This window comes from Rutidosis leptorrhynchoides, chromosome 6, assembly GCF_046630445.1.
Source record: "Rutidosis leptorrhynchoides isolate AG116_Rl617_1_P2 chromosome 6, CSIRO_AGI_Rlap_v1, whole genome shotgun sequence".
Classification (NCBI taxonomy): Eukaryota; Viridiplantae; Streptophyta; class Magnoliopsida; order Asterales; family Asteraceae; genus Rutidosis; species Rutidosis leptorrhynchoides.
The window spans coordinates 441,119,249-441,141,398 of NC_092338.1; the positions used below are offsets into that span (position 1 = coordinate 441,119,249).

Below are 22,150 nucleotides of genomic sequence, written 5' to 3' on the forward strand. Positions count from 1 at the left end.
TCACAACGAATGACAAACTGGTTTCAATCAAAAGGCAGGAAAATCCCACTAAAAAAATTGCAAAATTGGACAAGAAACAAAAAACAAAATTGAAAGAATGTACATAGCTTGGATAATGAAAGGTATGCGTGTTCTGTATAATTCTAACAAGCACATAACACTATGTTTTATGTCTGAAGGCCAAAAAAGCATACAAATAACACTTCGATTGAATATTTAAATATAATATAATGTGCAAAGGACACGTACATACTCTAAAAGATGTCTGTTACTTTGCTGGCAAGAACACGTTCCCGTCTTTCAATGTACCCAAGTGGAAACCAACCCGCTTTCCCCTTACATTCACCTTCAGCCCAACCATTATTGGAAACCTGCAAAACAAATAAGAGTTTAATTTAATTGTTCAAGACATCCTAGGAAGCCATAAATATACCTTATATGAGTAAACCTGATACCTTTCTGATAACAACGTAATCGCCCATTGATAAAGAGAGCTCCACATCAGACTCACCCTGATATGTGTACATCGCCTGAATAAAAAAACATTAAAACATATTCTTAGTAAAAGTAAGAGTAAGGTAGTTGATTGGTTACATAAAACTTTTATAGACTTGCCTCTCCTAAAAAGTAGTCCACTTCATCATTTGACCCGTTTTGCATTGGAGAAGTGAAGGCATTATTTACTTCTTCATATGATGGAGGTGGGGGCATTTCCACAGATGGAGTAGGAGCTGCTTCGATTCGTTGTCGCTCTGATAGCATCTAAGCACGTCATCAAGGAAAGAAAGTTATTCAAGCTCGAGAGGTGAATTATTGTTTGGGTTATATTTCCTCTTCAATAGGCCAAACGGGTCAAATACAAAATTAGCTAAACAATGGGACGGGTCAATTGGATAAAGCAGGTTAAATGCAGAAGAGTATTTAATACATTGATAAATTATAAAATCAGAGAAATGGACAAGTATTGGCGGGTCAGGTCAACCAAACAGACCCACATTGATCTGAGTAAAAAATTACTTATTTTGACCCACACCTGTTTAACCATGTTAACCAGCCTACCCAATCCGCCCATCTTGCCACTCTGTTTAGAATACAAACATTTCAGACCAAAACTCTGAAAATTCTTACAACTAGCATCAAGCACACTAGTAACTGTTATTGCATTCTTTTGCATCTTTTTCTGTTGAATACAATGCTTAATATACATGCTACTTTTAACATAAACAGCTTAATGATTCATGCTTAGATTTTACTCTTTTTACAGGCCAAATACAAATCTATGATAATCAACTTACACAGCCAAATGGTTTTGGTCAACATGACACATGAAAGTTACATCTTACATCATTTTAGTGCTTATTTGGTTTCTTATATGGATGTCAAGTTCTTATTCACATGTTAAAAAACAATTACCAAATTTATTATCTATGACAATTAAAACAAACTGGAATCAGACGATTCTTGCATACCTCGCCTTCAAGCTGATCCAGAATCTGAAGAACCTTCTGATGGTACGCACGTTCTGATTCAATCTTTTGAAGAAAACAAAAAAATATTCAGATAACATAATGAAGAAAAATAAATAAATATCCAATAAAGTGAAGAAATTTTACCATGGAAATTAACCTCTGTAGGGTCATTTTTTGTTGTTGACCTTCAACAGCAGCCATTGCTGATGCAGCTTCTCTTCCCAATATTGTCATGTTGGATTTCAAATCTTGTAATTTTGATTCTGCTGCTTCAAGTTTCACAATCATTTCTGGATTTCCCGCCCCTTCTCTAACTCTTGCTTGTCTTTTAGAAACTTCAACCGCCTACCAAAATTAAAAGGTAAATGAAATTACAAAAAATCTCATCATTAAACATTAGATGAAAGGTTATCATGTTTAAAAACACAATAAAACACCTGTGCTTCAGCCTCTTGTCGCATTCTATCATAACGTTGAGCAAGATGGCGGGCATCTTCAAGTGGTGCACCCATTACCATTGCTCTTAATGGCTCTGCAACCTGTTCACCAATGGACCAATAGCAGAGTGCCACGTACACGTTAGCATGCCAATGTCAGGTGCTAACTCAGTACATCATTTTAGACTGTATGAACTATGAAGGACATACAAACCTGTGTCCCAAAAGATTTCAATAGGTTTCCTATTTCCTTCTCCATTTGTGCACGAGCACGTGAAAAGTTTTTTGCAGCTCTTGAAAGCGTACTGCCACTAGTGCACGTATTCTCAACACCATATTTTCGACTATCTTCAGACAATTTAGTTCCTGCTTAATAAATCATTCATGTAAAACTACATCTACCTGATGGCCTTAGGTTAAAATTGTAAAAAAAAGCCTCACCGACTTACCTATTTCAACTTGTTTGGAGCCAGTAACAATATATCCTTCAACTCCACGAACAATGTCCCTTTGAAAATGCTGACAGTAAAAAAGCATTGGATTGTGAGAAAAGAAAAAACATATATTATCAGCAGAAATGTTCTATTTATGTTCCAGTTAGCTTCATGAAATCCATGACCCGTTAATCCTATACGGAAACTTTTTTTATCAGCTTATGTAAACATGTTTCTGTAATTTTCAGCAATTCACAAACTAGTATTTCAGCCTGTGTGATGTTCTCATTTCAAAATCAAATTTCATATTTTGCATAGTCGTCTAAAGCATGCAACTGTAACACCGTTTTGACACGTGGACTAGGTTGTTTGTTCTGTAGTACAGATAAAATAAGAGCTAGCACAAGAATGAATAGCAACCTTGGCAGCACGTGTAGATATGTACAACTTCTCAAGTTTTTGATGAAGCCTGAGTTCTGCCTCATCTGTAACAACATTATCTGAACCTCCATATCCCCCACCACCAAACTGCTTGAAAACCGCCTGAAAGTGCAATTTAATTTGATTATTGTGATAATGGAGTAACAGATTCAACCTACTTAAAAATACAAAACACATAAACACATCTTGATCTAAACTAACGGTGATTTATATGTCGATATTACATTAACATTTTATCGAGGTTAAAACAACTGTCACCCATTTTGATGGACAAAAACACTAGATAATATAGATTGTGCAAAACTAACTACTGTCGCCTGCATTTTAACATTCATTTGCATAAACATTCATTTATTTTTTATGTGCTACTTTTATTGAAACTTAAAATAACTGCAGCCCAAGTTGATGACGAATATATTAGATTCTAAGAATGTAAAATAAATCAGATTGTATAAACTACTTCACAGATCGTTAACAAATAAACTACAACAGAGAAAAAAATAGTCTATCTGAATTTGTAATGCTGCTAGGGTTTAAATTGAAAACAAATATACCTGTTGTTGTCTCGCAACTTGTTCCCGGAGTTTCGTCGCCTGTTTTCTGATTGCTTCCATTCACGATGTCACCGGAAGAAGAACTATCGCCGGAGATTCGTCCCGTCGAACAGATCTAATTTAATTATTTTACTAACTAAATTTTTTAATCTTGTACTGTTTGCTTTTTTATATTTATGTTGAAAACTAAAACTAGCCCCTCAACTATTTGTTAAAAGACGAAAACGTCAAGAACAAGATTCAATGCTGCTGGTATTCTCATCTCCGTCAAAGTTTTGCAATAGCGCGTGAATTTCGCTGATACATACCTTGGCTCTCGTCTTTGTTTTCTACTTTTCTTTACTATTTACTCCGTGTCAATTATTTATGTTGTTTATTTAATTATTTAATACAGATATACTTTAGACCATATACAATAGTGCTTCAATTTGAGACTTTAGATGAAGTTTAATCAACATGATAAAACTGACACAAAATTGACCGAGTCTAACGGGACGTTAGTATTGAACGTCATTTAGACTTGTGACAAAAAAAAAAAAAAAAAAATAAATCATTACTTTTGGACTCAACCAATCAGATACAAGAGATATTATATATTTATTACTCCTTTCGTCCCATATTAATAGTCCAGTATTCTATTTCAGGATGCCCCAAATTAATAGTCCACTTCCATAAATAGAATAGAATAAGAAGTTTAAGTTCTATTATACCCTTAATGTATGTGGATAAGATTAAAGGAGAAAGAAAAGGTAAAGGTAAAACTGGAAAGGAAACAGAAAGTATAATACTTTTATGACATTTTCTTAAACTGTGTGTTTTTTGTCTGTTGACTATTAATATGAGACGGATGGAGTATTTAATTTATTTTTTCCACCCAATTTACATTTATATTTTACTACATCGCCATAATCAATATTTGATAAAATACCGACACAACGGTTAAACAATGTAAGAAACTGATATTGTCATGTCATTGCACTTTAACTGCTTGTACGTCACAATCATGTTAGTAATGGTCTAAGTTTAAAATTTTAGATTTTTTACTTTGCTTACAACTTAAAGTTTCATGACTCAGTCTCCACCTTTTTCTTTGTAGAATTATTTAATTTAAAAAAAAAAGTTGTGTTTTGTAAAAAGCTTTCATATTTTGTCCCATCTAAAACATTACTCAAAAGATTGTATTTTAATGGAACAATGGAAGAAAAATATTTCTAATAAATGTGATCGTTTTAAATTTTTTTGCCCTCAATGAAAAGAGTTTCTGTTTCTGGTTCTGCCAGTGCTTTAGAAGCTTATTGCTAAAATATATAGGTAACAGTTTTCTCTGTTTGAGTTATTCGAAAGAACAAGTATTCAGACCTCATATTCTAATATACACAGCTTAACAAAATTGTTCATTGGTTCTTTTCAAACCATCCATGACAAACAATAAATATTCATTCCAGACAGGATTCAAACGTTAGATTAAACGCGAAGTCAAACACCTCTTAAAACTTTTAGTAAATATTGATTATTATGTTAAATGCGTATAATAATATAATTTTAAACAATAAATAAATAAAATAGATAAATAAATAAATCGTTCTAAAAAAAAATAAGAATAACTTCAAGACTTGTTCTCCAAACAAACCCTACTAGACATTGTTAATTCTTGATCACATTAACGGATGCACACATTACAAAATCCTTTTCTGAAATCTGAAATTATACAATTTAGCGTGACCTAAAATCAAACAGTTGAAAATGACTGCTGTAATGAAGCGACTAGTTCAATCAGGAATCATCAATTCAGGTTTCAAATCAAATTTAATCAACAACAACATAGGTTTTCCTACTACTACTACTTCATTGGTATCAAAATTTGATAATACTTACAGAAGAAATATCTCCCAACATGTAAACCCTAACGGCATACGTGTTTGTCTCGTTGATACATTGGCTCTGGTATATTATTATATCTCTATTTCCTAATTAATTATGTTTATTGAATTATGCTTTACTTTTCACTATATTTATTTGTTTTTATTATTTCGGTATGTGTAAATTAATTAGAAGTTATAATCCCAAAGTTTATAATTACTCTTTGAGGAAAATTTTGTTACAATTGTTAATATGAATTATGCTGTATGATTTAATTTGTGTATTGTAAGTTACAAGCAAACATAAGTGTTTTGCAAAGGCTGAGTTTTAATTTTGATGCAAGTTCTGTGACAATTTCGACTCGTTTATATGGAAAAGGGTGGATTTGGGTTATACTTTATCTATACGAGTCAAATGGTAAAACTTGATTTTGTGGTCAACCTGCTCATCTGAGACATATTAGAAAGTTGCCCAATTTGACCTGTTACCCACTCAACCTGCCTATTTTGCACCTCTATTGCCAGTTAGAAACCTCTTGTTGCTGTTCAATTTTTTTCTTTATTTGGTCTGATCAAGTTGGTTTGATAACATTGTTTAGAAATAGGTTTTGTGATGTTTATTGTGTAACTTGATTGAGGCTGGGTTTGCAGGTAAGAAGTTTAGAAGCGCAAGGTGTACCTTCAAAACAGGCCGAAGCAATAACATCTGCTATCACTGAGGTTCTTAATGACAGTTTGGAAAATGTTGCTCATACATTTGTCACAAATGCTGATATGCAAAAAGTATGAAATTTCATCTTATTGTTATATTTTCTTGACATTTTTTCTTTCCTTTAACATTGTGCGGCCCACAAATTTTCCTTCTTTTAAAGGATTTATCTTGGATTGTTTTTTTATATGTAGACTGTGATGCTTCAAGAAGCACATCTCTCTGCGTTTAAATCTGAAGTACAAAGCTCTCAGGTACTTTGTTAGACATTACCTTGTTCTCTGTTACTAAATCTCCTTTTTGGTTATCCCATATGATTTCCAGAATTGAGAATATGATTAAAAAGTAAGCTATTGATCTCATTTGTTCTCTGTTACTTAAACTTATAAACATTAATTCATACAAATGATGCAGGAGCACCATTTCTCGTTGTTACAACGTGAGACCGAAAAGCTACGGACTGATATAGATAAAATGCGAAGTGAACTAAGGTTTGCTTTTTTGCTTTTTGGATTTTATTTTAATTGTATTATATCATCTGACTGATTTCCTAATACTATTTATTTCATTATTATAGATATGAGATCGATAAGGTTACTGCAGGTCAACGCTTGGATTTAAATCTTGAAAGAGGGTAAGCACATATGTTAGCAGGTTTTATCTCGTATGCAAAATCTAGAGTCGCGTGTGATTCAGTGAGGTGGCAGTTTTGACCCAATTACTTATCTATTCCGTGCTATTTTTAATGGGAAAATGGATAAAATATAAAACGTAACCTTAAAGGGAACTGCTCAAATGGGTTAAAAGTCTCGCGATCCAAAGTGTATTATTAGAGCATAAAGCCTTAAAGTCATTCTATTTGAAATGCTCAAACTTTTGTAGTCTTATATGACACACTCCTTATCTATAATTAGTTACTGTATAAAATTGCAAATCTTGGACTTCTATTTTGTTTCAGTTGACCCTGTCATTCGGTCCATACCAAAAGTTAGTAATTTTGACTTCTTATCCAAGCTGTTCAACCCGCCCATTTTGCCACTGCAAAGGTTCATGGTCGCATTGATGAATCCATTGTTCGATTGGTGGTTCATATCACATACATGAGTGTAATCATTCTTGATTTGATCTATAAATTGACAATTATGTGGTAGAGTTTATCATTGCAAGTAAATATGCCTAGGCCTAGAGACATCAACAACTTTGACCAAATTGTCTTATTTAGCCTTGAATGATTCAAGTTTCGGATTTGGTACTGAATGGAGAGTAAATTACCATATATTAACTATACGTGCAGGCGTATTCGTGATGAACTCGCCAATCAGACTGCGGAAACTGGCAACCTTACTAACAAACTTGACCGAGTAAGTAGTTCAACTGTTGCATCAGAAGATGTTTAATGTAATCATTAGTATTATACCTGGAAAACGGGCCAGGTTGGGTCGGTTTGGGTAACGGGTCAAAACGGTTTTGGGTTGAATTGGTCATGGGTCAAGCGGGTAAAAAAATTTAACGGGTCCAAACCAGTCAGGTTGAGTCGGTTTGGGTAACAGGTCAAACGGGTGATTGGTCAAACAGGTTCAAACAGACTTTGACATTTGATTTTTTACATTTATTTTATTGTTTTAGTTATTATTATTATTATTTATATTATATTTATTTTTAATATTTATTATATATATAAGAAAATATAATAATCGATATAACCACTAATGCTTTCATTAATGATTGACGGATATTGAACTTTAGGATTTGATAACCATTTGACCCTTTTTTTATATTTTGTATAAGACCCAATAGGTTGGATAAAAACTCATTGGCCTTTTTTTTAAGTTTTTGTTTTACATTGCTGGACCTGATTGACCCGAAAGCTTGACCTATTTGACTCAAATTTGAGAGTACGGGTCTTAATTGCCAGGTATAATTAGAATTTAAATTACTTTCTACTTATACACAGGAAATACATGGATTAAGAGCCCAATTGGAAGGAGCAAAATATGATGTTATTAAATATTGCATCGGAACTATCACATCTATATCGGCTGTTGGTCTTGCTGTCATTCGTATACTCATGTAACAGGCTTTCACGCATTAGCAGAATCAACCCCAAAGAATTTTTTAGAAATATTTTGTTGATTTTTCAACATGAGACACATTATTGATACTCGATGCAGCTCTATTCTTTTAGTGTCCGTTTTTTTGGATTGAACATATACGAGTCTCAACTTAGTTGATGGATTAGATTACTCGATTCTTGAAGCATATGGTATATGAAACTAGAGATCTTTCCCGTATAGCATCATACTGTATTGACATATTTTGTACAGATATATTTTTAATTTGCGAGCAATATTTTTGTAATAACATGTATCCAGTGCCGTGTAAGTTGTGCTTGCTCCGGTTTTGGCCATATTTGAGATCTGGGAAATGCCTGCCTTCAGGAAGAATTAGGCAAAGTATAGATATATTTTATGTATGTATATATTGTTACGAGAGGTCGAGAGTTATCCAAATAAAATTATATAATTTATCCTCTAATACTGAGGATTATGTTAACTTGGAACTATTAAACCAATGGTTTGAAATTAATTTTGACATAGTAACCCTATATGTATATTATGTATATGTATATGTATATGTATAATTGTATATGGTATGATACATAGATCTGTTGGGTAAACATGATGAGGGGCCTGGTGTTGTGTGCAAATTGAAACCATGTACAACAACAGCAACACTAAATGATCCTTCTTAATAATTGACTTTTTATTATTGACTCTTCATGCAGAAACTTGTAAAGACAAAACCATGTGACCAAGTGAGTATGCCTTTTTTTCAACCATGTATATATAGATACTTGTTGTCATCCAATACTAAATGATCCTTCTATATAAACCATTCAATTCAATTCAATATTCACAACACAACCACCACATCCTTCAAAATCCTCAACCAACATATTTTGAATTGGAAAAATGGCCATTTGTATGCAGAGAATTATTCAAGCAAAGACATTTTTTCTCAAACGATCGTTCTCGAATGGAAGTGGAACGACATCTATGAATATCCCAAAAGGCTACTTTGCTGTCTATGTTGGGGAAAAAGAGAAAAAGCGGTTTGTGGTACATGTATCACTATTAAACCAACCTATGTTTCAAGAGTTACTACATCAAGCAGAAGAAGAATTTGGGTACAACCATCCAATGGGTGGCCTCACAATTCCATGTAATGAAGACGTTTTCATCGATCTTGCATCTCGTTTGTGCGCATTATGAGTTATATGCAGTAGTCCATCGTTGGTATTACAATTTTGTCAACAACTAACAACTGGGAACTATACTAATGTAAATGTAAATATAGATACTTTGTTCCATTTGTATAAAATTTGAATTATAAACTATTTCGAGTTCTCTGTATTCTATTTAGTATGTGTTTAGACATGAATGACAAACTTATTTCACCTATGCTATTTTGGCTAGTAAAAGGCTTGCATAATTTCGTAACACGAAGTCTGTCCTTGTGCTGATATAAGCATGTTATACATTAGTTGTTTCGTGTAAGCTAAAATGAACTTAAAACAAGATGATTATTGAAATTGAATTTTAAAGCTATTTATTAGCTTGTGTTTTAACACATTTACTCACAACCGGGACTTCTTATTACAAAAAACGTATGTTGGCAGAAAATTATAATAATATAATATTGTGAAAGTTAAACATGATCAAGGTATTGTTGCTGTTCTTTAAAAAAGGCTGAGAAAATTTTACACATGAAGGAATTATATATGACTGCAGACGATTCGAAAATAAACAAGAAGCAGCTATTCTTTAATCATAAGAAATTTACTTTCTATGACACAATCATTCCATTGTGATATTGTATTTGTTACCTGTAACTCTGTAAGTTCAGCAGTGTATATTGTGCCCATAATGATTTATCATTTATCTATCTCTTGTTTAAACCTATCATAACAACTTTTTTATTTCTAAAATTCGTAATTAAGATCTATATTTACTTTAGTTAAAACAGCCTACCGAGTTTTAGCCTTGTGGATATGTGAAACATGTCTAGACATAAATAGATCACATTTAAGCTCTTCAAAATACAGAACTGTATTGGTTATTAAGTGCAAAGACATACTGTCCTACAGGGTACAGATACCTCAAATTAATATCAAAACAAGACCATGTGATTTGGTACTAGTCTTCAAACTATGTTTATAAATTCTGGCCATACAACTTCTCACCTATCTTCTTTTACACAGTGAAGGTTGTAGACTTGTAGTCCACAATAATTATATTAAATATCTATTATTATATCTATGGTTGAGACTTGAGACCCTTAATCTTGTTCTTTCTTGCAAGTTGGTACAAGAAAAGTACCATGTGCCATTGTTATTATATCTTCCTTCACAATTATCAGTCATTAAATTTCCATTTCATATCTGTTGGAAATTTACGGTCTCACTAATTCCCACCACCCAGCCCAACAATAATAGTAAAGAAATAAGAACAATACACAACACAAGATTTAACGTGGAAACTCCAAAACAGGAGAAAAACCACCGGCCCCCAAAGAGAGAAATACACTATATCACAAATTGTTACAATGATATAGACGACTCTCTCCAAAATATTTAACTAATACAACTCTCAAACAAGGGTAAGAAAGAAAGAAATAATTAAATACTTAAAGTGTATTGATTGGTGCAAATTGGAATGAAGACTTAGCCCTCCTTTTATAACCAAGTCACCTACCTCCAACTTTCTCCTCCCACCTATGTGGGATAACATCCTTCACAAAGTAACCATATCAATTTTTTCTATCAAAAAATAAAACCAACAAATCTCCACCTTTTTGATAGAAAAAGATAACCATACTTCAATATTATAAGGATAACCGATATAGATGCTTCCTCGACGACAACTTCAAGATCCTCATCTTCATGTCGATGACATTATCTCCCAAAAGAGAAAACTTGCATCTTCATCGAACATTGTCTAAACCGACAATCATTATCATCACAGACAATCATAACTCTTAACAAGAATTATCATACTCCACCATTAAGAGTATAGCACTTAGAATATCACATTCCAAGCATTTCACCTCGGCACATGTTGTTGAACAACCAGCTGAAACTTTATGGTGCAACTTCCTGTTTGGCTTTCCCTGGAAGTTTCATCAGCTACAACATCAGTTTCCACCACACAACCTGCATCAATGCCAAACCAATGCCCATGTGCAATTGTGAAACCGCTAACGAACATCCCTTTCCATGGTGGCGCGGACACACCATGAGGATGGTGTGACTTCAGAGGAATTCGTCACTCTCCGTAACAACGGAGACAATGTTAGCGTCTTTGGAGCCATTTGCTGGATTAGCTCTACCTGGACAATTAACCCTTACATGCCCAGTCTTCCCGCACCTCCAGCATACCAGATTCTTCCCAGAGTTTCTCTTTCGCCTATCCGAACACAACACTATCGTATCTCCTGATGACGAGACCCCGTAACCTTCCAGTCTTTTCTCCTCGGATAGGAGCTTGCTAGTAACGTCTTCAAACTTCAGAGTTTTCTTCCCATACATCAAAATAGGTTTCATGTGTTCATAAGACGATGATAAAGATAATATCAACCTCAAAGCTTTATCTTCATCTTCCGTTTTAAATCCAATAGCCTCCAGTTCTGAAACAATACCGTTAAGAATACTTAGATGATCTGAAATCTTTGAACCCCCATCCATACGCAGAGTATGAAATTGTTCTTTAAGACAAAGCCGATTTGAGATGCCCTTGCCCTGGTACAACTGCTTTAGTTTAACCCAAAGCTCATTTGCCGTTGATAACCCGTGCACATTTGCAAGCACGTTCTTTGCAAGACACAAACGAATCGCACTTGCTGCCCTCAAATCCATATCATCCCATTCTTCTTCATCGAACTTACTGCTAGAATCACTGCCGGGAACAAAGGTGAGTTTACCTTTCAATGCCTTGTGTAACCCGGACTGAATCAACACATCCTTGACTTGAACCTGCCATAAGCCAAAATTGATCATCCCATCAAATTTCTCTACATCAAACCTCATTGGACTGAACTTCGACATCGTATCCGTATCCTATAAACAACACTTTCTCTGATTTTGCTCACGTTTCGAATAGCTAAAAGATGTAGCAGGTAGCCAGGACCCTTTAAATCGAAAATCCACAACTCGCCACTAACAAATCCAACTATTACTACGAATCAGAAAAAATATTGTCTAACCAGATACCCTATACGATCAATAGAACTCATTTCTGATGTGGACGATCCACTCCCGTGGCAACCACAGAGCATACTCCGACTCCTATAACCGAGACCCCCCGTGATACCAGTTGTTGGGAAATTACGGTCTCACTAATTCCCACCACCCAGCCCAACAATAATAGTAAAGAAATAAGAACAATACACAACACAAGATTTAACGTGAAAACTCCAAAACAGGAGAAAAACCATCGGCCCCCAAAGAGAGAAATACACTATATCACAAATTGTTACAATGATATAGACGACTCTCTTAAGCCAACTACACTCTCCAAAATATTTAACTAATACAACTCTCAAACAAGGGTAAGAAAGAAAGAAATAATCAAATACTTAAAGTGTATTGATTGGTGCAAATTGGAATGAAGACTTAGCCCTCCTTTTATAACCAAGTCACCTACCTCCAACTTTCTCCTCCCACCTATGTGGGATAACATCCTTCACAAAGTAACCATATCAATTTTTCTATCAAAAAATAAAACCAACAATATCCACCATGTATGCTACCAAGATCACGGTGTCATGTACACAATAAAACTAGGCCGTATGTGAAACGACCCGTCCATATTACTATAAACGCGGTACATTATTCATTGGTCTCATAGCGAGGTATTTGACCTCTATATGATACATTTTAGAAAATATTGCATTCGTTTCTAAAAAAAAAAACACACCATTATTATACATAATGCATGTTTTAAACAAGTGGGCGATTATTTAAGAAATATTCCTCAAAATACATCGGTTTCCAAATACTACACACGTGACATAACAGTCGAATATAATACATGATAAAGGTTTTATTGAATGTAACACTTTATTTAAATCAAAGCATGAGACTCCATGCAATGCAACAGCGGAAGACTTTCTTAAGGACCTGAGAATAAACATGCTTAAACAGTCAACACAAAGGTTGGTGAGATATATAGGTTTAACATCGATATAAATATAGACCACAAGATTTCATAGTTATAAATATATGTACACTCGCAAGTGTATAAAAGTATTCTATAAGTTGTTGAGCGCTTCGGTAACCATACTTCACCATTAATGTGGCATATTCCCTTTATTATGAAATCTCCCTACACTGTACCAAGTGTAGTAAAAACGAAGTACTATGCAACCGTTTACGATACTAGAGCGACTAGCCCGGTTGGGGTTGTCAAACCCGATAGATCTATCAATAGGATTGGCGCTAACATGTTCTTACAACATGTAAATATTAGTTACCAAGCTATTAGGGAAGATATGCAATGTGGTACAACTCAACGTAGAATATATTTTAAGTACTTGTGTCCATGGCGTAAAACATAAAATGCATGTATTCTCATCCCAAAATATTTTTAGAGTTTAAAAATGGGACTATATACTCACAGTAGTAAAAGTATATTAATAATAAGTTTTCAACTTATTAAAAATATGACCGTCGTTCTTGAATTCACGAACCTATAACAATAATAACGATTCAGATAATAATACGACATATGAATAAAATAAAGCAAGTTCATAGAATACTTATATAATAATTTTTAACATTTGATGTCAGTAGTCCATTGTTAGTAGTCCTTTGTTAGTAGTCCAAAATGGTCCGAAAAGTCCAACAGTCCAATAATCGGTATATATATATATATATATATATATATATATATATATATATATATATATATATATATAATCTTAGAATTACCCCACGATGTATTGTATACGTATTGTCTTTGCATCAATCCAGAGACGTATTGTATACGTATTGTCTTAGAATTAACTAAGATGTATTGTGTACGTATTGTCTTAGGATTTATCAAAACGTATTGTATACTTATTGTGTTAGGACGTACCAAGAATATTATTATACATATATACAATCACAGGATTAATCAAGATTATAATATTTTGTTATACTACTGATAACATGTCCAAATATATATAGGATATAGGAAAAGTTAACAAGGATATGGTTAATATAGTTATTATAATATAAATTTCGTCCATACAACGTTAATTTTAGCAGATTTTGTTTTGCTCGCCAAATATTCATTACAACTCCGTTTTAAGTGAATCAAATTGCTATGGATTCATTAAGAAGTAAATTTTACAAAACCAATTCGAAAAGTTCATCCCAAGTAGTAATTTTTAGAGCTTTACCCTCTTTTTGTGTCGATGGACAGATTTGGAAAAATCCCGGCATCCACCCAATATATGATTTTTGATAAAATACTTCCACTTTGTCTAAAATCATGAAAAAAATACTGGAAGACTTATTTACATATATTAACATATTTCCAAAGTCTTAGCCTCGAACTCAAAGTTTAAGATAGGTTTTTAATTCCTAACCCAAAACAGCCCGCTTTTTACCGAATGGAGATTAAAGGATATATGTTAAGTTTCAAGATGTTCTTCATATGTACAAGTTATAAGTTCTTATATTAACTTAATATAACATCATAATACATATAAATAAGTGTTATTAGAGTTAAGTTAGAAAGATTAGATTATTTTTTCAAACAAGCTTAGTGTTCACCATAATAAGTTCTAGTTTTTACAAGTTTTATAAGTATAATAAGATAGCAACTATACAAGGAATTGAACAAGGATTTTGAGAAGTATTTTACCTTGATTATGAAGAGTAAAGTTGCTGAGATTAAAATATGATATGAGAACATTCAAGTGTGTATTTTTAGTTTAAGAAAATGTGTAGTAAAAATGAGTTAAAATGGTCCTTATTTATAAGCTTATAATTTTGGCTTTTAGTGAAAATATCTAAGATAAGTTAAATTGTATTAAGTCATGCATGACATATTAAATTGATTAGGTTATGTATGACATATTACACAAATAATTACAGATTTCTATTGGTATATACCAATAGTAAATATTTCTAGAAGCTGTGTATAATACGGGTAAAAATACCGTATGAATGCGAGTAGAATTCTTTGAGAAAATTGAACGGAAATATGAGTATAGCTATCCTTTATATGTATTGGTATATTATAAAGTGTATTCAATACTTGTAAGGATGCATTTACACTCGTAATACATTATATGTAAATACATTTTAACATAAGTTAATTACGTCGTTTAAATAGTAATATATATATTGTTTGAAAACTCTTTAAATTAGTAGTATGAAAATATATATATATATATATATATATATATATATATATATATATATATATATATATATGTATATATATATATAATACTTTGTTAATATACTTAATGAGATATTTAATTATCATATTTTCAAGTTAAATATATATAAATCAATATATATACACAATAATTAAACAATTAAACTAAGTTATGACGTTCGTGAATCGTCGGAATAAAAGGGTGACCAAAAGCTTGTGTAAAACTCTTTTCGGAGGTTCAAGATTTATTAAAATTCATTGCTTATCAAGTCGGAATTATATAAAGATTAAGTTTAAATTTGGTCGGAAATTTCCGGGTCGTCACAGTATGTTATCCTTTTATAAATGAATTTGTATTTTCGATCCTTCTAAAAGTAAGTTGGAAGACAAAACCATGTGACATTTCCTTTTCAACCATACATCTCTATCATCGAATCCCTAACGCCTCAAGCTTCTATATAAAGGATCTAATATCCACAACACAACCTCAACTTCTATAGAAATTCATAACAACAATCCAACAAGTACTGCAAAACTTTTTCTCCTTTCAATTCACCAGCCTTTTAAATTGAAAAAAATGGCCATTCGAATGCCTAGAATTATTCAAACAAAGAAAATTTTCAGACAATCATTCTCAAATGGAAGCAACACGACAGAATATATAGACATCCCAAAAGGCTATTTTGCTGTATATGTTGGGGAAGAAGAGAAAAAGCGATTTGTGGTACCTGTATCATTATTAAGCCAACCTATGTTTCAAGAATTACTACATCAAGCAGAGGAAGAATTTGGGTACAACCATCCTATGGGTGGCCTCACAATTCCGTGTAGTGAACACGTATTCACTGATGTTGCTTCTCGTTTGGGCGCGTTATGAGCTTTGTAAAGAACTTGCCTCTGTTATCACAATTTTGTTAGCAAGTAACAGTTAGGATCTACATAGTTTGTAAATAGACATGCTTGTTCCACTTGTATAAACATTGAAATGATAACTAGTATTTTATTGTACTCTATTTACCATATCTATAATTAGACATAGATGAGAAACTGCACCTTGCACTATTTTGGTATCCAGATAATCTTATAATCGAAGTCTGCACCTTGCACTGAGTTGCCCAATGAAGCACACCACCCGGCTTTAATTCCTGGCTATGCCAAATTGTTCAAAAAGGGAGTGTGACTAGAGGGGTGGCGCATAATGCGTAATTCACCCGGTACCAGGTCTCGCTCTCGGGGGGCTTGATTACCCGAGGTTTTACCTTCTATGAGAGAGCCAATGTGCTCGTTCATAGGAGAGTTTCCTCGCTTACCCAAAAAAGTCTGCATTTGCACTGTTATACGCATCTCATACATCAGTTGTGTTACCTACAATAAACGTAAAAAGGTATACAAGAAAAGGTCATTGATTTTACCAAGTGATTAACAATACATTAGTTTACATAAGAAACGTTATACTCGTTAATCAAAACTTCTCATCACTGAAAAAATATGATGGTAGTACTTATAAGTAGCTCTACATAAATGTTATAATAATTCAGCATGTCCTATGTAATTATTGATGTCATACATTGAAAGGAGCCTGGAAAACTCTTAAGAAAGATGAATTAACAATTATGTTTGACTAATTCTTTGAAAAGTATGCTATACCTAGTATGTAAACCCGGAAATTAAGACCCGTAGCTTGAAAATGGGTCCATTTGGTTAGATATTTAACCAAATGGGTCCAGCGGGTCCTTAATGGGTCTTAACAGGTCTTTACGAGATTAAAAATATTATTATCTTGAGGTGTTACGAGTTTTAGAGACTTTGAGAAACGAGTCTCAACCCACCCCGACATGACATGACTCTTTAAGACCCGACCCGTTTAACCAATCTAAAAAATCAGGCCCGTTCGACCCATGACCTGTTTTGACCCAAACCCATTCATTTCTTGACCCAAACCGACATGACCTGACTCAATAAGACCCGACCCTTATAACCAATCTAAAAAATCAAGACTGTTCGACCCAAACGCATTCATTTCTCGACCCAACCCGACATGACCCGACTCATTAAGACCCGACCCTTTTAACCAATCTAAAAAATCAAGTTTGTTCGACCCATGACCCGTTTTGAACCAAACCCATTCATTTCACACCAGAATTTTTTTTCACCGAGGGTGATTTTTTTTTTTAAAGCGTAGCAAATTTTTTGGGCAAAATATGGAGGTTTTTGGGCAAAATTTAGAAGTTTATGGGCAAAATTTGAAAGTTTGGGGCATAATATGGAGGCTTTGGGGGCAAATTATGGAGAGTTATGGGGAAAAAAAAAAAAATTCCACTGGGGCAAAATCGAAAAATCCAAAATTTTTACACTAAAAATTGTAAATCCACTGGGGGCGGATACCCCCCCTCTGCCCCTTAATATTATCGCCCCTGTTCACGACCCAACCCGACCCGTTTTCCAGGTATACTTATATGTTTGGAATCACCACTCTCAATTGAATAAAGACATTCATTTTGGGCAGGTACTATTGAGTCAATCAGCAGACTGTACATTATGCCCATAATAATGAAAACATCTCATATCTAATCTTAAGATAAGAGTTCATCTACGGATAGTACAACTAAGTTAAAATATATATGAACATTCGGATAGCTGTGGGTTCTCCGAGTTTTTGCCCAATGACATTGTTGATATCGAATCTTTACAAAAATAGGTTACATTTAAGCCACTTAAATTCAAAGTATATATATTTGTTATTAGGTGAAAGGCACGCACAATGTCCTACAGACACCTCAACCATAAGACAACACCATGTGATTTGGTGGTATTCATCACTAATTTGTAGTGACCCGAACTTTTTCATGTTTATATATATTAATTGAGATTGATATTTACATGACTAAATGTTTTTAACGTGTTAAGCAATCAAACTTGTTAAGACTTGATTAAATGAAATAAGTTTCATATAGACAATTGATCACCCATGTTGACCGGCGATTCACGAACGTTACAAAATTGTAAAAACTACATGTTGTGGTATATATAGACATATATATATGGTTGACATAAGGTTATGATGAGTAAGTATCGCACTAAGTATATTAACAATGTGTGATATACATAAGAAATGAGATTACTAAGTTAAGAAACTCGAAATGATATATATAACGATTATCGTTATGATAACGTCTACTAAATACATATGTATCATATTAAGATATTGATACACTATATTTAACATGATAAAATGATATTTAAATATATCATTAAGTGTGTTAAAAAATGAACTACATATGTAAAAACAAGACTACTAACCCAAGAATTACGAAACGAGACTTATATGTAACGATTATCGTTGTAACGATATTTTAATGTATATATCATATTAAGAGATATTCGTACATCATAATATCATGATAATATAATAATTTAACATCTCATTTGATATAATAAACATTGGGTTAACAACATTAATTGAGATCGTTAACTTAAAGGTTTCAAAACAACACTTACATGTAACGACTAACGAAGACTTAACGACTCCATTAGAATGTATATAAATGTTGTGTTTTGATATGTATTCTTACACTTTTGAAAGACTTCAAGACACATATCAAAGTACTTCTACTTAACAAAAATGCTTACAATTACATCCTCGTTCAGTTTCATCAACAATTCTACTCGTATGATGATGTTATGCGAGGTGTATATAAAATAGTTATTAATTTTAGCAGGAAATACTATTAAATACGATACAATTTTACACAAGATATTTATTTATTTATAGAATGGATATACTTAAACCTTGCTACAACACTTATAGGCAGTGTACCTAATCGTACAGTAGTGTAGTTTTTAGTAAGTCCGGTTCGTTCCACAGGGAAATCTTTAAACAAAGCTCAACGCTATATTAGTTTACTTTTATAAAAATACAAATATATATATAAGTAATATTATTATTATAAAGGGGGGTTTTTACCGTTTAATGACCGGTTTGTCGATTTTAAGACTTTAGTCGCAGTTAAAACCTAATGTAAAATATAAAATAAATACAAGACTTAAATTAAAGCGTAAAGTAAATAACGATAATGAAATTGCAAATAATAAAAGTGCGATAAAATAAAATTGCGATAATTAAAAAGTACAATAATTAAAAGTGCGATTAAATAACAATAAATAAAAGTGCGATAATTAGAAGTGCAATTAAATATAAAATAAAGGAAATTAAATATGAAATAAAAGAATTATGCTTATTTAAACTTCCGTAATCATGATGTTTGACGTGTTGATTTTAGTTTTATGCCCATGGGTTAATTGTCCTTTGTCCTGGATTATTTAATATGTCCGTCTGGTTTTTGTCCATAACAGTCCATCAGTCATAAATATAAAGTGCGAGTGTCCTCATCAAATTATTCTTATACCCGAAGTTAAATATTCCAACTAATTGGGGATTCGAATTGTAACAAGGTTTTAATACTTTGTTTAATGAATACACCAGGTTATCGACTGCGTGTAAACCAAGGTTTTACTACTTTGTTAACAATTACACCAATTACCCTTGAATGTAATTTCACCCCTGTTTTAATTATTCTAGTGGCTATTAATCCATTCCAGTGTCCGGTTAAATGAACGATTATTCGTACATATAAATACCCCGCCCATCGTATCCGATCGAGTGTATATGGTAATTTATAAGGACGCCCAATTGTAAATCTTTATATTAACATTAACAAACTATCATTTAGTTAAACAAATATAAAGCCCATTAATAGCCCATAGTCTAATTTCCACAAGTGTCGTTCTTTTGTCCAAACCCCAATTATGGTACAAAGCCCAATTACCCAATTTTAGTAATTAGCCCAACATCATGATTACTTCATTTTAAATAAGCATAATAATAACTTAGCTACGAGACATTAATATAAAAAGGTTGAACATAACTTACAATGATTAAAAATAGCGTAGCGTTACACGGACAGAATTTCGACTTACACCCTTACAATATTCGCTAACATACCCTTATTATTAGAATTAAAATTAAAATTAAAATATAAATTATATATATATATATAAATTTTACGTATGATAAGAGAAGAAAAAGATTATGAAATTTTGATCAGAATTCGGTTTGCTTTATAGGGATTTTTGATTTTTGGGGCTTCGCGACTCGCGGTGAATTTTGCCTTCAAACTCCGCGAGTCGCGGAGTTTGCAATTACAGCTCACATCTTTTGGAGTCTTTCTTGCCGACGGATTTTATATATAAATATAAAATATAAATAATTAATATAATTATTTATATATTATATTATATTCTTGTGCATAGTAGACTTGTAATTTTTAGTCCGTTGCGTCGAGCGTTAAGAGTTGACTCTGGTCCCGGTTCCGGATTTTCGAACGTCCTTGCGTACAATTTTATATTTTGTACTTTGCGTTTTGAATCTTGTACTCTTGTGATTTCGAGACGTTTCTTATCAATAATTGGAACCTTTTTGATTGTCTTTTGTACTTTTGAGCTTTTTGGTCGTTTGCGTCTTCAATTCGTCGAATCTGTCTTTTGTCTTCACCTTTTATTATTTAAACGAATATCACTTGTAAATAGAACAATTGCAACTAAAAGCTTGTCTTTCTTGAGGAATAATGCTATGAAATATATGTTCGTTTTTAGCATTATCAAATATTCCCACACTTGAGCGTTGCTTGTCCTCAAGCAATATCGTCTTGAAATACTAGAATCACTTCTTTATTCTTTACACTTTGTACATCAGTGATTTCTATACGGCGGTATAAACAATGGTAGTAACGATATGGTTTACAGTCCCACATGACTATAAAAATTTAGATCCATTAAGGAAATTGGATCTTTATGAAAACATTTGATCTTTTGAAATCTAGTTTTTACCCTAGATAAGTTTTCCGGAATAACCCTTTACCGGTGTTTGCAAAATATTTTTGTGGGTTTGGTGGGTTTCAGATTTGAAAATTTTAGCTCAAAACTTGCGGTTTTGTGTCACCCACTTGCTAACCTTGTATTAGGAGAGCAACACGTCCAGTTTACTTGTTCCGTATATTACCTTTCGGCAAACTACCGTCCGGTTGTAAAGGAAAGCGTTGAACAAGCAACTGTTAAGGCAATGTCCCGTGACATGCTTTTGATTATGGTCTATAACGTGTCGGACGCAATTACTATCCTTGGTAGGAGCAATAGTAAAGCTCACCCTTATAATTTTTCGGTCTGGCACAAGGTCCTGTCTTTGACCACTATGCAACCACCGTTCTTACGGTTGACACCCGATTTGGTTCAGGTGACCTAATGAATTCCAGGTGAATTCCTAGGATTTTACGTTCAATGGTAATGAACGCATTGAAAATAGGGTTTTCAGAAAACAAATCGGTTTGTAATTTTGATCAAAATATTTTCTCGTTCAAGCTCGAGTTTAGATATCATTGAATTCCATGAGTTTGTAATTCTTAATCTTTAAGGTCAATCTCTAGGATTGAGTAATATCAGTCTTAAAAGCTGATTTTTAATCTTTAAGGAGATTATCCTTTCTGGGGATCTGATTCATTAGTCTTATCCAGCTAATTTGCATGGTGCCCCCCATTGTACGAGATAAATCCTTCTCATGGTTAGGATAAATCTGACCACTTGGCGACCCTGTTTAATGCTGAGGTCCGTGGATTTCCTGCTGATTTTAGTGATGACTTTTCTAGATTTTTCGTCAACCTACAGCTGGTCTGGACGACAACTTCATGACCTAAATCAAGAAGCGCGTTTCTTTTTCGGAAGAGTTTACTTCCTTTTAATGATGGAATTGATTCATCGTGTAGA

At 33.1% G+C, this 22,150-nt stretch overlaps 4 protein-coding genes across 4 annotated transcripts; 3 read left to right on the top strand and 1 right to left on the bottom strand.

The window, feature by feature from the left end:
• Positions 1 to 22: 22 nt before the first annotated feature.
• LOC139852424 (SH3 domain-containing protein 2-like) lies at positions 23 to 3,472 on the bottom strand. The gene is made up of 10 exons (XM_071841718.1): positions 3,336 to 3,472; positions 2,761 to 2,883; positions 2,356 to 2,425; positions 2,121 to 2,272; positions 1,907 to 2,008; positions 1,614 to 1,814; positions 1,470 to 1,532; positions 616 to 762; positions 456 to 530; positions 23 to 371 (listed from the first exon to the last, which is right to left on the bottom strand). Exons 1-10 carry the CDS (start codon positions 3,393 to 3,395, stop codon positions 255 to 257), a joined length of 1,110 nt encoding a protein of 369 aa, XP_071697819.1. The 5' UTR covers positions 3,396 to 3,472; the 3' UTR covers positions 23 to 254.
• Positions 3,473 to 5,038: 1,566 nt separating this feature from the next.
• LOC139852772 (uncharacterized) lies at positions 5,039 to 8,395 on the top strand. The gene is made up of 7 exons (XM_071842102.1): positions 5,039 to 5,279; positions 5,846 to 5,977; positions 6,098 to 6,157; positions 6,318 to 6,394; positions 6,481 to 6,537; positions 7,198 to 7,264; positions 7,858 to 8,395. The coding sequence occupies exons 1-7, from the start codon at positions 5,079 to 5,081 to the stop codon at positions 7,975 to 7,977; spliced, it is 714 nt and encodes a 237-aa protein (XP_071698203.1). The 5' UTR covers positions 5,039 to 5,078; the 3' UTR covers positions 7,978 to 8,395.
• A 424-nt stretch (positions 8,396 to 8,819) lies between these two features.
• Positions 8,820 to 9,356, top strand: LOC139851351 (auxin-induced protein 15A-like). Its single transcript, XM_071840374.1, has one exon. It carries the CDS (start codon positions 8,876 to 8,878, stop codon positions 9,173 to 9,175), a length of 300 nt encoding a protein of 99 aa, XP_071696475.1. The 5' UTR covers positions 8,820 to 8,875; the 3' UTR covers positions 9,176 to 9,356.
• A 6,456-nt stretch (positions 9,357 to 15,812) lies between these two features.
• LOC139852868 (auxin-induced protein 15A-like) lies at positions 15,813 to 16,396 on the top strand. Its single transcript, XM_071842209.1, has one exon. The coding sequence runs from the start codon at positions 15,912 to 15,914 to the stop codon at positions 16,209 to 16,211; it is 300 nt and encodes a 99-aa protein (XP_071698310.1). The 5' UTR covers positions 15,813 to 15,911; the 3' UTR covers positions 16,212 to 16,396.
• The last annotated feature ends 5,754 nt before the right edge of the window (positions 16,397 to 22,150 follow it).